This window comes from Octopus bimaculoides, chromosome 9 (assembly GCF_046866305.1).
Source record: "Octopus bimaculoides isolate indiv1 chromosome 9, ASM4686630v1, whole genome shotgun sequence".
NCBI lineage: Eukaryota > Metazoa > Mollusca > Cephalopoda > Octopoda > Octopodidae > Octopus > Octopus bimaculoides.
In genome coordinates this window covers 75,019,496-75,038,125 of record NC_142936.1, presented here as the reverse complement: position 1 = coordinate 75,038,125, position 18,630 = coordinate 75,019,496, and the positions used below count along the sequence as shown (strand labels likewise).

The 18,630-nt window shown below is 35.8% G+C and overlaps 1 protein-coding gene across 1 annotated transcript in view; it reads left to right on the top strand.

Moving 5' to 3' along the window:
- LOC106875453 (alkaline ceramidase 3-like) overlaps positions 1-18,630 on the top strand; it is a 112,375-nt gene that overhangs the window by 45,255 nt on the left and 48,490 nt on the right. Inside the window, exon 2 of the mRNA XM_089357802.1 lies at positions 8,938-8,990. Coding sequence (XP_089213928.1) covers positions 8,938-8,990 — 53 coding nt within the window. The remainder of the gene's footprint in view (positions 1-8,937; positions 8,991-18,630) is intronic.

The window sequence follows — 18,630 nt, the reverse complement described above, 5'->3', positions numbered from 1 at the left end:
TGTGTTTATATATCTATATACACACACACGTGCGCACGCAAGCATCTATATTCATACTTGTATACATTTACATATGTGACTACTTGTATTCATATATATATATATATCCATATATATATGTGTGTATGTGTATATATATATATATATATATATATATAGATAGATAGATAGATAGATAGATAGATAGAATTCAGGAGAGTTGTGTGTGTAGATAGTTTCCATTTTTATAATTTACAACATCATGAAATCTATCCTCGGGAGAAAAGAGTTTCTAATAATAATAATAATAATAATGATGATGATGATGATGATGATAATGATGGTGGGAGTGGTGGTGGTGATGGGGATGATGATGATGTGTGTGTATGTGTGTGTTTATCTGTAGTAAGCTGAAAAGAAATAGCATTGGTGGTTTCTTTACATCAGCAGCGAGTTAGTTATTTATTCTGAGATCCTTTGGAGATTAAAAACCGGCAGTTTAGCTCCAAGTGACAAAAAAGAAAGTCATGTATTTTGTTTTATTACATGTCATCTTATTTAATATTACTGTCTTCAAGTCGTTGCACTTGTACGTGTTACGAATAAATCAATTTATATAGCAATTCTCATGGAACCAAAGACATAATAATATTTGTTTTCATTCTGCATTGTTTCTGAAAATAAGTAGTAGGAGAGACAATATTTACTTGCTAAGTGGGTAGCATATTAGGTCTGTGTTGTTAACCCACTGAGGCTGTGATATTTGCCCAAGGGCTGTGATATTTGCCCAAGGTGCTGTGCGGTGTAACTGAACCTGGAGCACTGGATACTTTGTTCTACATTGCCTCTGTTCATCTGACCACTGTCTGGTTATCAAACAAGTTTCTGTGAAAAGTTAACTTGCAATAGACAGATTTTCTCTCACATCTGCTTAATGCTGTGGCAGCTACAATTGGGCTTCTGTCCTATGTCTATTGTTAATCCTTTTAGAAAGATTGTAGAAGCCCAACATGACAATGACAAGTCCCTTAACCCCTTGGGGGTCTTTGGGGCACTGCAGCCATGCAGCGTATCTAGGGCAAGGAAAGCCTGGCAGAGCCCATCCCTCTCCAGGCTAAACTAATTTCTACAGCTGACTGGACTGGAGCAACATGAAATGAAGCATTTTGCTTAAGAACACAATGGATTGCCTGGCTCAGGAATCGAAACCACAATCTTATGGTCGTGAATCCAACACCCTAACCACTAAGCGATGTACCTCCACTCATGGTACTCATTTCTACAGGTGACTGGAATGGAGCAACATGAAATGAAGTGTTTTAATCAAGAACACAACGCCTCACCTGGTCCAGGAATTGAAACCACTCTCTTACAATCGTGAGTCCAACACCCTAACCACTAAACCACATGCCTCACCAAACCCAACATAGCATTTCAAATTTCTCTGTAACAGAACTGCCTAACATCATACAAAATTTGATGCCAGCATGTTGCTTAATAACCCTGTCATTATAATCTTTCTGTTAAAATACATAGTAATGGTTTCAATTTTGGAAGTAGCTAATGTTTGGAACAATAAATTAGCATGAAATTTTGATGGAATGTTTAAATATAGATAGTTTTAAGTCAGTGAGTTTTTATCATTGAACCAGGACTGTTTTCAAGTGGGTTGGTGGCAAGAGGGTTAAATTTGTCAGCCATCAAAAATTACAGTGTTCTTCTTAGACGACATTGTAAAACTCACATAATAACAAGACATAAGAGGAGTATGTATCTTATTTATAGACTAATACACAATGATTGTCAGCTGTGCAAGTATTTTTATTGATGTTTACAATCAGAGTGTGTGTAGTCTGGAATGATAACTCACCTCTCTCTCTCTCTCTCTCTCTCTCTCTCTCTGTCTCTCTCTCTCTCTCTCTCTCTCTCTCTCTCTCTTTCTCTATCTCTCTCTCTCTCTCTCTCTCTCTCTCTCTTTCTCTATCTCTCTCTCTCTCTCTCTCTCTCTCTCTCTCTCACACACACACACACACACACACACACACACAAGGTTCACTTCACAATCATTAGCTTCAGGTTCAGTCCCACTGCATGCCACCTTTGGCAAGTGTTTTCTGCAATAGCCCCAGGCCAACCAATGCCTTGTGAATAAATTTGGCAAGCAGAAATTTTTTTGGTGAGGTGGGTCTAGTTGATTACATTGGCCCCAGTGTGAAACTGGTACTATTGTCATTGATCCTGAAAGGAGAAGTCAACCTCAGCGGAATTTGAACTCAGAACATAAAGACAGAAGCTATGTCACTAAGCCTTTTGCCAGTTGTGCTAACAAATCTGCCAGCTCTTTGCCTTGTCTAAATCATTAATATTGATTTCAAATGTCGGCATTAGGCCCACACATGATGTGGGTGGTGGGTGGCGTATATATCCATTTACATCAACCCCCAGCTCTTGATTGGTAACCTATTTTATCAATCTCAAAAGTGTGAAAGGGAAAAGGTGAATAAACATTATTGAGATTTGTATTCTGCATGTAAAGAGAGAACTAAATACTACAAGATATTTTGCCCGACCCACTATCAGTTCTGTTGATCACTGCTAAAACCAAAACATTAATACTGAGTAAACTATCACTCTTATAATAAATACCATTGTGTATTTATATATTTCAATCATATTAGAGTTATCTGCCTTGTTTACTAAAAGGGCAAAGATCCGCTTTGGTCATGAATGGCCATGGGATTGCACCTAGAAAATTTCCCTCTGAAGCATAAGTCAGGGCATACCAGTCTCCCCACCAATGTTATCCAAGGGAACAGCAAAGACCATACAGCTTGGCACCAGTGACATCACAACTCATTTCTACAGCTGAGTGAACTGGAGCAACATGAAATAAAGTGTCTTGCTCAAAAACATAACACACAGCCTGGTCCAGGAATCGAACTCACTATCTCATGATTGTGAGCCCGATGCTGTAGCCACTGAGCCATGTACCTTCACATTGTACTATTGCACATGTTTACTATTGTACAAGTAAATACATTTCAAATATCTACTGCTACAATTAAATACAATTTTCTGCATTTTAACTTTATTTCATTATTGTTTTCAATATTCTAAAGTAAGCTAAATATATTTACTACCGTTATTGATAGCATGGGCTCACAAGTGTATGTATAAGAAGCATCTTGTCCTTGTTTGCTTTGTAAACTAGATATAATATTTTCAAAATGTTTGTAAGTGAAATTGTTTTGTTTTTGTTTCTTAGAAACAGAATAAACTGATTTGCATATTGTGTTTATGTTTAAATTTAGAGTATCTGTGATGTTGTTGTTGAGCTGGTCTGCTGATTGGACAGAGGTGTTCCAGCTGTGACAATTTTATTTCATGTTTTTCTGTTGATATAATGTATTTAGGATTACTCTATGCAAATAGCCTTCAATTTTTAAAAGATAGTTGGATGTACTTTAGTGGTGGTGGTGGTGGGAGTTGATTGCTAATGTTTAGAGTGTCACTCTTGGTGTGTTTGTGTGTAAATATACATAAGGAATAGAAAAGTCAATAAAATGTGACAGCCTGTTTCTGAAAAATAGAAAAAAGTCTAAATTCAATTAAGTTAACTGAGTTACACTGAAATCATTGTCTACTGTTGCTGTTTAACCCCAAGTAAATCTTGATTGAGCAGGTCTATGATTATAGGCATTCCAACCATGGCCATCTCATATCTCTTTTTTTTTTAAAGTATAGTATGTACTGAGTTACATGATCCAGTGTTCAGTATAAGCACACAAAGTGGTGAGCATCAAAATAATGATGTGTACTTTTATATCTAATGCGTTTCTGCATACAAGAATGCAAATGGCATTCACTCTAGGACTATCTCAGAGAACAAATAAACATATACATAGGTAAAGGTATGGCTATGGGCAAAGACATGGGTGGCTTTGTGGCTAAGAAGTTTGCTTCAGAACCACATGGTAAGGGGTTCAGTCCCACTGTGTGAATTTTGTTGGCCAACATTCTATACTAGAGCCTCCTTGTGAGGGAAATAGGTTGGTAGAAACTCTGTGTTTGTGTGCGTGTGTATGTGTGTATGTGTATGTGTGTGTGTGTGTGTATGTGTGTGTGTGTGCGTGTATTTTCTCCCTGCTTTTACATGTTCAGTGTATGTGAACAAAACAGTAGCCTCACTATCAATACAAGCAGTAGTATCATATATTTACTGTCAACCACAAAAGCTCCTTTGGTCTTCTTGGCATATCTTGAGATGTTGTGCAATCTTTGTAAACAAAAGAGACTCTTAACTGTGTCTAGGCTATTTTGTTGATTGATAAATTAGGAGATTATAATCCTATTTGGAAACAGGTGAGGTTTGCTGATAGGAAACTGCATCCAGCTGTAGAAAATCTGACTCAACAAATTCCATCTGATCCATACTACCACAAAAAAGTGGATGTTAAGATGATGATGCTGACAACAATAATGGTAATAATGTTGAATAACGATGACTATGACGATGAGTACCAGTTGAGCAATGGAGTCAATGTAATTGACTTACCCACTCCCTTGACCTTGTTGGCCTTGTACCAAAGTTTGAAATCATTATTACTATCATTAAGTTGTCAAACGAGCAGAATTGTTAGCTTGCTGGGCAAAAACATAGCAGCTTTTCAGTCATCTTTACATTCTGAATTCAAATTATCATTCTTTGATGTGATATAAATTTCCTAGCATGTATACAAGGCCTCAAATTCTGTGGTTGGGATTATAGTTCCTTGTATTGATCCAAATACTTTGATTTTATTGACCTTAGAAGACAAAAGGTAAAGTTAACCCCAGCAGGTTTTGAACTCAGAATATGAATGTTACAAAAGAGCAACAACCAACTATTTTGTCAATCACTGTACAAATTCTGTCTTTCACCTCATTCTGATGCAATAATAATAATGTCTTCTCTAGGCACAAGAAAAGAAATTTGTACAACAGGATATTTTGTTGACCCCAGTACTTGACTGGTACCTCATTTTATTGACTTCCCTACGTCCTGCCACAACCTGAAGCACTAAGCCATTGTCAACTCAATAAATAAAGTAAGAATGTAAAGGATCTGTAACAAAATACAGGTGTGAGCAAGGTATTTATTTTAAGCTGGTATACCAACCAGCCATCTCTGCTTATGAGAAAGCCTCTGGCATGGTCACTCAGTCACTCATTTTGTTAGAAATATCAACCAAATTACTTTCAAATCACACACTATCATCTTATAGGCGCAGGAGTGGCTGTATGGTAAGTAGCTTGTTTACCAACCACATGGTTCCAGGTTCATTCCCACTGCGTGGCACCTTGGGTAAGTGTCTTCTACTATAGCCTCGGGCCAACCAAAGCCTTGTGAGTGGATTTGGTAGACGGAAACTGAAAGAAGCCTGTCATATATATGTATATGTGTGTATATGTTTGTGTGTCTGTGTTTGTCCCCCCAACATCGCTTGACAACCGATGGTGGTGTGTTTAGGTCCCCGTAACTTAGCGGTTCGGCAAAAGAGACCGATAGAATAAGTACTAGGCTTGCAAAGAATAAGTCCTGGGGTTGATTTGCTCGACTAAAGGCGATGCTCCAGCATGGCCGCAGTCAAATGACTGAAACAAGTAAAATAGTAAAAGAGAGTAAGAGTTAAGAAAAAGGACACATTGGTTGTTGTGGCTCTTGATAGTCAGTATCAGTGGTAGGGCAGGGAAAAAAACTTTAAAAAAAAAAATGAGGAGATTGTCCCTCCTGAAATGTTTCTTGATTATTATTTTGTTGAAACTAATAATCATGTTGGCTGAAACTCTCACAACAGCAATAACAACAGCTGCAGCATCAATTAAAGGCTGTAGAGATTGCTTGCTGCCTTAGTGCTTTTCTCAATATCACTCTTGCAGAATTTTTCCTTTTTTTTTTTAAATTTTTTTTTTTCTCCAGAGATTTATGTCATCCCTCATAAATATTTTCTTCTTATACAAACAACAAATTCTGGACCAATTTTCCTATGTACTGGGCTGGGGGAAGGACAAGGTGGTTGGCGCAGATGGTGGGTTTTAATGTTTATAACTACATGGGAAATTAATTACCTTGGACGACAATTAACTGAAGTGCTGTGGTTGATAGAGGTGAGAGTGTTTATATTACTAGTAGTTGTAGTGTTGATGACAACCACATGCATAGTTGATGACAGGAGTAAAGATAGACATAATATAGGTAAGATGGACATAATACAGGTAAGGTGGACATAATAAATGAGCTGCTTGTTATCAAGATTTATGGCTGTTTGTTGCTACTTCTCAATTGTTGGCAGAACAAATGTCAAGCAGGGTATATGCAGTGTCTTGAATATAATAATCTCAGCTCAGTGTCTACATCAGTGGTTATAAACCATTTTTTATTTATGGAGCCCTTTGATTACTATTCTATTCTGATGGACCCCCCACCCCTGTAGTGATTCCATGTTTAAAAGCTAGTTTTATAGATTTTTCTTTCAAAATTCCTATTTTGCTTTTCACACATTAACATGTGTAGGTTGAACTTTGTGACACATTTGCAAAAGAAACCTTGCTCTTTCTGGGAATAAATACTCCAAAAGCAAACTGTTTTTCCGTGGACCCTTAAATTACTGTGGGTCCTTAATTTACTGTTTTGTTTGCATTGACCCCCAAAAATCTTATATGGATCCCAGTTGAGAACTATTGGTCTCCATGCATCAGCTTATAAATTTAATGTGGTAGTGAGGTGTATGATGCATCTTGTTCTGTACATGTATTGAGGAAGACATTAAGACCAACGCTTATTGTGTACATTAGGGCAGTGAGCTGGTAGAGTCATTACAGCCTGGGATATAATACTTTGTGTTATTTCTTTCAGCTCTCTGATCTGGGTTCAAATACTGCTGAAGCCAACACTTTGCCTTTCACCTTTTCAACATCGACAAAGTACCAATCAAGTCCAGTATTGGAGTTGGAGTGGGAGAGAAGATCACCACTGTGGTGGGTGCAGTCCTTCCTTCCTTGCTTTGTAAGATAATGGTTTCAAATTTTGGCAGAAGGCCAGCAGCAGTTTTGATGGGGGTTGGGGAGTAAGTTGATTACATCAACCCTCAGTGTTCAACTGGGTCTTATTTTATCAACCCTGAAAGGATGAAAGGCAAAGTGGACCTCATCATGATTTGAACTCAGAATGTCTAGACAAATGAAATGCCACTAAGCATTTTGCCTGGAATGCTGACAATTCTGCCAGCTTACCACCTTAAGAGTAGGTAAGATATTGTAGTCTTAGATATATCATGTCTGGAATAAAATGCAAGATGATCACAACTGCAATACATTTGATCTTAGGTCTGTTCAGTCTTGGTTGACTGACCTTCAAGCTAAACAACAACAACAGTTAATTTTTCTCTCTCCTATGACAAAGAGCTCTGCTTGAAATTCTAAGACTTCTCTCCCTTCTCCGCTGGCATTATGATAGATTTCTTTTTCTGAAGGTTTTTGTGCTTACTATATAACAATATAAACCATTGCTCGTTTCCACAGATTCTGTTTTGCTGTTGTTGTGGACACTCAAAGTGATGCCACATAACATGCAGTTGTTAAATAATTGTTTCTAATTTAGGCTCCAGGGCCAGAGTTTTTGAGGTGGGGTGTTTATTGATTATGTGTTCTTAATTTTGAGAGAACTATACCAGTATTTGACTTGTAGTTCATTTTATCTCTCCTTGAATGATGTAAAGCTAAATTAACTTTAACAGGATTTGAACTCAAAACATAAAGAGTTGGAGCAAATACTGCAAACTATTTTGTCTGATACTTTAATGATTCTGAAACTCCAATAATCCTTTCTACTATAGGCACAAGGCCTGAAATTTGGCAGGAGGGTGGGGGTCAGTCAATTAGATCGACCCCACTATGCAACTGATGCTTAATTTATTGACCCCGAGAGGATGAAAGGCAAAGTTGACCTCGACAGAATTTGAACTCAGAACATAAAGACACACGAAATACTGCTAAGCATTTTGCCCAGTGTGCTAACGATTCTGGGTGAAATGCTGCAAATTCAATAATAATTCTTTTTACTATATGCACAAGGCCTGAAATTTTGGGGAGGGGGATAATTTATTAGATTTACCCCAGTATTTGACTGGTACTTTACTTTATCAGTTCTGAAAGGATGAAATGCAAAATTGACTTTGGCAGAATTTGAACTCAGAATGTAAAAATGGATGAAATTGTGCTTAACATTTTGTCTGGCTTGCTAATGATCCTGTTAGCTCATCACTTTAAATCCAACAACAATAATAATAATTTCTAATTTTGGTACAAGGTCAGTAATTTTGTGGGGAGGAAAATGGATGATTATATCAACCCCAGTCCCCTGTACTTGACAAGTATTTTATTTCATTAATCCCTTTTCCCAGAAGGATGACTGGCAAAAACGACCTCGGTGAAATTCTATCTCCGGTAAACAGACAGAATGAAGTACCACAAGGCTGGTGTTTGGAACATAATTCAACAAAAAAAGTTCAAACATGAAATCATAATAGATTTTAATTAGAGAATGAATACATTAACTTTTTTGATCCCAGGCCATCTAAGATCACCTCTGGCTCTGGTGATACACTTCTCCTGATTCCAATTATATCTAAATTAAAACTTCTAATTATATTTTTTATATAAGAACAGTTTATTTATTTCTCTAAATCACTAAAATTTCTTGCAATGATTATCTTCAAAATTAATTCAAATACTGTGTATTTCATTAGAAATATGTTAATGAGTGCATTTTAAAAGAAGCAGGTTTTGTATCAAAGATGCTTTCATATTCTTGTCTCAGGTAGGTTTGTATAAAGAGGGCTAACACTTTTACCTTCACTCACTCACCTGTTTTCACTGTTTAGCAATAATAAATGATTCCTTTATTTTGTTTCTTTTCAGTGGTTGGTGTTGGATCTTGGTGCTTTCATATGACTTTGCTCTACAGTATGCAGGTACTAAAAAATTTTCTTTCTCTCCTACCTCTTGTTCTTCTTTTTCTGTTCTTCATTTTAAATTTTTAACTTTCTTCTCCTAATGTATTTCAATTAAATTAATATTTAATTAATCTAATATTTTAGCTCAGCCAGTTTCTTTTTCATTTTTGTTTTTATAATTTTGATTTTCATAATATTTCTTTTTTTTTTTTTTGTGGGTGGGGAGTGTTATTCCTATTTTATTTTCAGGAAAAGTAATTCATTTGTTTAATCAAAATTTCCATTTTTGATTACCTTTCTTTAAAAAAACATCACATCAGTTTCTCCGCTCTATAATCATCATCACCACCACTACTGCTACCACCACCACCACCACCACCACCACCAACACCACCACCACCACCACCAACACCACCACCACCACCAGTATCATCATCATTAACCTAATCTCGATTGTGAAACATCATTATTAATATTTTCGCATTCATTATCTTAATTAATTTCTTCCAGGAAATTTCATGTATTCAATATTAATTAGGATATCTTGGAAACCTTCTTATGGTTGTAACCCAAGTATAATCTGAATAATGCAAAAACTCATTAGTTGTAAAACCATCTTTGAGCTTCATTCTTCAGTTTCTCTGTTCTGGAAGCCTTTTAATCAAGTTGGGTATCCATTTTGTGGTGGATTTTTGCTTTTCCATTTCTTTAACATGTGTTTTTTTTATGGTAGCATGGGTTAGACAAGAGAGATATATCAGGCAAGATTCTATGATGGATACTTTTCCTGTTGCTTTTCCTGTTTTGCAATTAAGGTTTTTTTTGTTTTTATATTCCATTAAACTACAGAAGTGCAGAACAGCTGGTCATAATGTCAACAAGGAATGTCAACTTTATCATTCAAGTGGCAACAAGCATGGAATATCAACACACACACACACTGGCAATCAGACATACATGTACACACACACACATGCACGCATAGTGGCAATCATACATCTGTGTACACACACTGGCAATCAGACATACATGTACACACACACACATGCATGCATAGTGGCAATCATACATCCATTTACACACTGACAATCACACATCCATTTACACATGCATTTACACATATCATACATCCATTTACACACTGACAATCATACTTCCATTTACAAGTAAGGCGGAGAGCTGGCAGAAACGTTAGCACGCCGGGCGAAATGCTGAGCTATATTTCGTCTGCCACTACATTCTGAGTGCAAATTCCGCCGATGTCGACTTTGCCTTTCATCCTTTCGGGGTCGGTTAAATAAGTACCAGTTATGCACTGGGGTCGATATAATCGACACACACATATACTTACTATATATGCATATTCTTTTATTCTTTTACTTGTTTCAGTCATTTGGCTGTGGTCATGCGGGAACACTGTCTTTTAAGTTGAAGAAATCGCCCCCAGAACTTATTCTTTTCACAGAAGACTGGAAACAAGGGACACCACTTGTATAGCAGTGACACAATTGCATATTTTTATATGTATTGTGTGATGTCAGGACAAGGAGATGTCTTTCAGACACACACATACATGATGGGCTTCCATTGGTTTCCATTGAGCAAGCCCATGCACAAGTCTTTGGCCAACTTGGGGCTATTGTAGAAGACAGTTGTTCAAGGTACCATGCAGTGGGACTGAGCCTGAAATCACGTGGTTAGGAAACGAACTTCCTACTTACACAGCCATGCCTATGCCTTGTCTACACACACGTACCAATCATGTAAGAGTGGAGTTGACCTACCTGTCATCTGCTAAATGCAGCAATGTTGGTAAATGAGAAATTGCATTACATTGCTTTGCAGTTAATTGACGAGTATGCTGTGAATTTCCAGTACTGTATTCAACAGCTTCTATGCAAAACAAACATACTCTGTGATAGGCTAGCACTCTGTCTAGTTGAAGAAATCATACTCCTCTATATGATTTAATAGCATTTTGCAAATTAGTCAGGAGCCTCTATGCAGTGGCTTGACCTACTAAAAAAAAGGAGCCAAATCCCTTCAAATCATCCACCACCATCCTAGTCTGTTATCTTAAAGGATCAAAAAATAGGTTGGTCATAACTGGAACAACACCTGGTTAATGGATTGAACAACACCTGGTTAATGAGTTGGTGTTTTTGTTGACTCATATATACTGATTGAATTTACCAGTTTTTTTTTTGTTTTTTTTACCATTACTGTGAAAAATACAATGTTTTTATTTTGCTGCCAAAAGACAAATCAGCAGTCACATGCTTCCCTTCCGGTCATTTCAATATGTGACTGCATGTGTATCGTTGGCGATTTTCTTTCTCCGTCTTCCCTTCTTTGGACTTTTTCTATATTTCTGATGAAGAGGTCCACTCGAAACGTGAAATCCTCTTTCTTTTCTTTCCTTTCCTGAGCGTGAAATAACAATGTACTTATTCCACGTCCTCGCGTTGTTGTTTTTTCGTGTTTTTTCTTGCTTATTCATGTTTGGATTGACTATATATATATATATTATAAACAAACTTTGTAGGTGTTGAATGTGTTTGGTATTTTACAGAAAGTAAATTTCAACTGCAGTAAAACTGTAGAAACAGCAAAAAAAAGATTTGGTATTTACCCTTATGAAATGGAAAAAAGTTGCCAGCAGGCAGCTACGGGAATCAAACCTATACTTCTTAGATACTGGCTGAGTGCTCTACCATTAAGCTAAACGGCTCTTGATAGAAATTTCTCTTGTTATATATCATCATGTTCATCATCATTTAATGCCTGTTGTCCATGTTGGCATGGGTTGGATGGTGTGACTGGAGCTTGCAAGCTGGTGGGAGCCTGCACCAGACTTTAGTCTCATTTGACATGGTCTCTATGCCTGGATGCCCTTCCTGATGCCAACCACTTTACAGAGTGTGCTGGGTGCTTTTAACGTGGTCCCACATGGGTGCTTTTACATGGCACTGTCACAAGTGCTTTACACCACCAGAAGGATCAGTCTTAACACTTCTGCTGCGGTGTATGGGTACCAAGTATCTCAGTCCTTAGTCTTCTGACCTGAAACGTTCAGCTTCCTGAGGACATTCATCAGTAATATATATATAATACTGTATCATATATATTTATATATATATAATACCAAGGGAAGATGAAAGAGACTAAATTGGCTGCAGGATAAATCTATAGATTTTTCACACAACACTGTTTGTATAGACCAGTGGTTTTCAATAATTTTTTTGCTTTCTGTTTGATATTTTACTATACTGGACCCCCAAAGCCAATTGAAGTCTTAAGAATCCCATTATATTTTGATAATTAGATATTAGGTATTGCATAAAATAATTGTTAAAATATTTTGTGTATAATAGAAGTATAACCAATTTATTACACATAATTTTTAACAACTAAATCTTAAATGGACCCCACCCAAGGGTCAAATGGACCCCCTAAGGTCATGTGGACTTCATTTGAGAACCACTGGTATATACAGATATAAACAGATTTTCACATCTGTCCACTTGTACAGTTTTGGTTAAAAAAATCTATAGATATATTCTAAAAATCTATAAATTAAATATTCAAACAAAGCATTGTTTAACACACTAGTAATTTATCAGTCAGACTAACTTGCCAAGAATGTGCTATATATGCAAAGCACTTTATTCAGTTTATTTAAGCGCAAGTTAAGAAGCAGTGTCTTCATAAGTGTTAGAAGGGTACTCAGTTGCTGATGAATTCTCAACATAGGACTGAAACTAGTCTGGTTGGCCCCTCTTTTTCTTTTCATGAAGAAATTGCCTGTATAGACACATATCATGACTGCTGATAATCTGATCATGCTTTTTCATTTATGGTATAGCATGGAGACAAAACACGTAATGTGCCAGTAAGTATTTAATCTATAAATCTCTCTGAATTTTTATCTATCTGCCTGTCTGTCAGTATATATATATGTATGTATATATATACATATATATATATATATATATATATATATATATATATATATATATGTATGTATGTATTTATGTATATTTGTGTGTTTGTTTAACTATTTTCTTGCCTACCACCTATAAATTCAGATACTGTTTAAACAGAAGAAGCATTGTTTTGATAAGAAATTTAATATTAGTCTATTTATCAGAGTAATCTTATTAAGAAAAAGCAAAAAAATTCAGAGATGATATCTGAATTGTTTAGACTAGTTGCTTACTCAGGGAAAATGACTGTTATTAATTTGAAACTGGCATCATTTTCGTCATCATCATCATCATCATCATGGTCTTCATCATCATAATCATCGTCATTGTTGTCGTCATCATCATAATCATCGTCATCGATGTCATCATCATCATCATCATCAATATTGTTATCGTCATCATTGTCACCACCATCATCATCATCATCGTCGTGGTCAGCATATAATGTCTGTTTTCCATGTTGGTATGAGTTGGATGATGTGACAGAATCTGACAAGCTGCAGGACTATGAGGAACTTCAGTGTCAAGCTTTGGTAACTTAGGAATGTTGGTTAAAAAGTTATGGTGGGGTGGACAGATTAGTCTTACTTGATACAACTGGAAATTATTTTTCTGAATAAATAATAAGAAAATTATAGAAAAAATAAATAAATAAATAAATAAGATTAAAAAGAATTCTTTTAAAAAAAGACACAGGGGCACTATTTGGCAAATAATTCTCTAGTTGATATCAATCTTCATAATGTTTTTTGAATGTGGTAAAGTGGCAGAAATATTATAACAGCAATAGTTTTTGCTTCAAATCTCCATATTCTGAGTTCAAACCCTGTCAGAGTCAATGTGACCTTTCATCCTTCCAGGATCATTGTTACTAATAATGATTAACCATAATTTTACAGATGCAAGATCAAAAGTAATCCATTCGTGATCATTCCCTCTATGCTTTTTTTTTTTTTTTTGCAGATATTGCGTTTTGTTATCCAGAATTCCTCTCCTACTTCTAGTTCACATTTGAGTGTCTGTCTGTCTGTCTGTCTGTCTCTATCTCTGTCTCGCTGAGAAAAGCTTCATTTACTGTCCTGGTATGAGTCTTGCTTGGGACATGGCCTTGCTAGCCTGGCCTACTATTCAAATACTGTTTGGAACACTATGGTTGAGGTTACAGTAATTGCAAAAGTAGTGATTGTAGTCAAACATCTATGGCTGCTGTTGTTCTTGTTTACAACATTGAGTTCAAATTGTCTTAGTTGAGGAAACCTTTTATCTTTTCCAATGTTGTATTTGTTTAACCCATGGTCATCATTCATCGAGTTGGCTTATGGTCATATGTGTTGCAGTTTTAATCACACATTTTAAAATTTTATTTATTCATTAAATTAAAAAAAAAAACATTTTTAAGCATAATGAGTGCACATACAAGGACTATACCATTTACACTTTAGCATTTAAACTGAACATATCTAGCTAAAATATTCCACTTGTTTTATGTTCAAAGCAGCCAGATCTGGCCTCTTACTCTTATCTTACAATGTCGGACACTAAACTCTACTTGCGAAGACCTGTTGAGGCAAGTGAAATCGAAATCGAACTAAATTTGTAGACTGGCACCCATGCCAACGTCTTCATTGAACGCTAAACTCGGCTTGCGAAGACCTGTTGGGGCAAGCGAAAGCGAAATTGTAATAGCACCAGTACCAGTAAATCACTAAGAGCACCGTCCGAGCGTGATCATCGCCAGAGCACCGTCCGAGCGTGATCATCGCCAGAGCACCGTCCGAGCGTGATCATCGCCAGAGCACCAGCTGTCTGGCTTTTGTGCAGGTGGCACGTAAACAGCACCATTTGAGCGTGACCTTTACCAACGTTGCCTTCCTGGCACTTGTGGCAGTGGCACGTGAAAAAACATTCGAGCGAGTTTGTTGCCAGTACCACTGGACTGGCCCTTGTGCAGGTGGCACGTAAAATACACCATTTTGAGCGTAGCTGTTGCCAGTACCTCCTGACTGGCCTTCATGCGTAAAAGCACCCACTACACTCTCGGGGTGGTTGGCGTTAGGAAGAGCATCCAGCTGTAGAAACTCTGCCAAATCAGATTGGAGCCTGGTGTAGCCATCTGGTTCACCAGTCCTCAGTCAAATCGTCCAACCCATGCTAGCATGGAAAGCGGACGTTAAACGATGATGATGATGATGATGACATCATCCAAATCTTGATGCTACAGGATAATGCATGATTAATTCAAAACAATGTGAATAAATAAGCATTATATTTGACAGAGTAATCCAAATGTGAGAAGGTGAATGTGTTCTTCAAGTCTCAAGATGTTATGATATATGAAATGATAGAGGTTTCATTGTTATTATTTATAGTAAACTGAGCAAACCTCATTGTTGAGGTTCCCTTGTTGGCTTGTAAGAAACATCAGTTGTTTTAATTAGCTTACTTCCTTACTACTTCATCATTTGAGAGAATGTCTATCAATCTAACAGCCAAAACTTTCTAAGAGCTTCTACAGTTAAATGCTAGTCCTTGTTTCTACACAAGAAATCAATACATTTAAACCAACAAGAACCAATTTTTTTTCTCTTTTTCCTCCCGCTAGCTATAAATCAAGAAATTTATGGAAGTCTGTAAGGGAAATATAAATCAAATTAAAGATAAAAAAGACCTCAGGTTTTGATTTCCTGTTTGTCAGAGAGATTCTTACAAAAGATATCTGCAATGCAGGTTGCATATAAATTTAGGTGTATATCATCTTGTCATAGATTACCTAGAAACTAACTGTATGGTTGCAGGTCATAGTACCTTGGTGCTATTCAATAGTATTGTGAAACTGGAGCTGCTAACTTTAAAGAATTCAGTCAGATATGTTTTCACTTTATAATCAGCTTATACATACATACATACATATATATATATATATATATATATATATATATATATATATATATATATATATATATATATGTATATATATATGTATATATATATATATATATTATATATATGTATATACACACACATATATATATATATATATATATATATATATATATACATACGAAGAGCGAGAGATACTAACACACATACACACAGATGCACTTGTATAATAATTTTAATGAGTTTTTTTTTTGATTTGCTTGTATTTATTTATAACTCTGGAATACCAATATCACATTTGTCAATGGCTGCTTAAGTTACTTACCAAAGAGGATTGTTTATGTGTGTTTGTGTGTGAGCTTGCTTGCGCATGAATGTGTGTGTGTATCTGTTTGGCTGTCTGTACTTGCGTAATTACATTACATTACATAAACACAGGCTTGTGTAGTAATACACACAAGTACATGTCTGCTTCTTTGTCTGTTCTGTATGCATATATGTTTGTGTGTGTATGTGTGTCTGTGCGTGTGTATAAAGGGTATGCATGTATGTAATCTATGTGCATTTGTTTATCTATATAATGTATGTGCGCATCATCATTATCATCATTTTAACATCCATTTTATCATGCTTGCATTGGTCGGATGGAGCTTATTGGTGCAGATTTTCTACAGGTGGATCCCTTTCAATTGTCTTTCTAAGCAAAGTAATAAAGTAATAATTTGCCATGGTCAAACATGTTTCTATGGAATACTGAAAACGACTGGAAAATGAATGAAACAGCTTGTATCACAGAGACAATTAGTTACAACTATGTCATTGTATCAAAATGAAGAAGACACAAACACCCCTCCAGCACACTTGCATACCACATATATATTATACACATATACATACATACATACATACATACATACATATCTACTACATATGTGGGAAATTCTGTTCGTGGGTATGTTTGTGGAGTTGTTAGCTAACTCCTACATCGTTTTATTTGTTTTGATGAAACTTGACACATGAGTAGAACTCATGTCTGGAAACCTCATGGCATGCTCAGATTGTTGAAAAAATAGATAATAGTGCCCCTAGAAGGGATCCTTATATATATCTAATATATTTTATTTAAAAAAACCAAGGAAAATAACCCATTCGCCCTTGGATCCTTACATATAGCCAAAGGAAATAACCTTCTGGGCATCCATTTAGCCGTGATCCTGAAGTCGCTAACTACTAGTCTATGTTGTGTCTGTGTGTGTGTGTGTGTGTGTGGATATATATATAATATACACACACACACATAAATACTCACACACATATCACTTATGTACATACACACACACATGTATACTGATACGCGCATTCATATACATGGGTGTGCATGTACATATATACACATACAGACACACACACATGCACCTATCGACTTAAATACATATACACATGTATTCATACATTTCTTGTACTTTTTAACCCTTATGTCTATTCACACACACACACACACAAACTTTCCTACCAACCTACCAATCTACCCACCCACATACTGGCAATTGTAGCAATTGTCTGCAGCAGCTGGAAGTAATTCCAAAATACTGCTAGACATTTTAAAAGAGATATTTCTTTTCCTTTCTTCTTTTATATATATATATATATATATATATATATATATATATATATATATATATATATATATATATATATATATATATATATATATATATATATATTATCAGAGCAATGGTGCTAAGCAGTGTTTACATATACTCACAATTTCAATTAACCTAAATTGCGAATATATATATATATATATATATATATATATATATATATATATATGCACAAACAAAAACACAAACAATTGCAGCGTGGAAGGTATATATTAAAAACACACAAAATCTGTTATATTCACTTCAACATTTAAATTTAATTTGTCAAAATATTTTCATTGCTTTGAAACCACGACCTGTTCGCTGACAAAATTCCGTGCTGCATCAAGTGACTTGCTATGCAAGTACACCTCTATAATATATAGTGGTTGTGTGTGTATGTGTCTGTATGTATATATATATATATATTTACATATTTGCATGTATTTATATGTATATAAATGTACATAGATATTTATCTGTGTGTGTGTTTGTGCATGTGTGTGCATGTTAGTGTGTATATGTATATACATGTATGTGTATGTATGTGTGCATATATATATATATATATATATATATATATATACACACACACACACGCACACACACATATTCATATACATGTGTCAATACATAACATGTACAAATTCATATGCATGTATATACGTTTGTGTGTGTGTGTGTGTGTTTGTTTTGTACACATACACAGATGCATACATGTTTCAATTTTGCTGATGGTGACAATTCTGGTAGCAGGTATGATAGGAGGTGCTGGTTGTGGCAACTGAAACAGCAGTGTTATTGCTAGATTTCATCTGGATCAACTCGTTCTGTTTCGATTTATTTATGTTGTTTGACTTTAGGCGATGTATCTGTTTATGAGTAGGTGTACTGGCTACAACATTGAACAAAACCTAGCAAATATCAAATCAGTGGTGGGGCACTTAACTAAAACATTGAGCAACACTTTGCAGATGTGGCTAAATTGGTTGGTAGGAGCACTGGCTAAGGCATTGAACAAAACCTAACAAAAATCAATGAGAGATGGGGGCATGAGCTAAAACATTTAGCAAGACCTTGTAGATATAAGACTTTGATAGGAACACTGGCTTAAACATTGAACAAGACTTTGGAGGTAGCTAGGTGCAC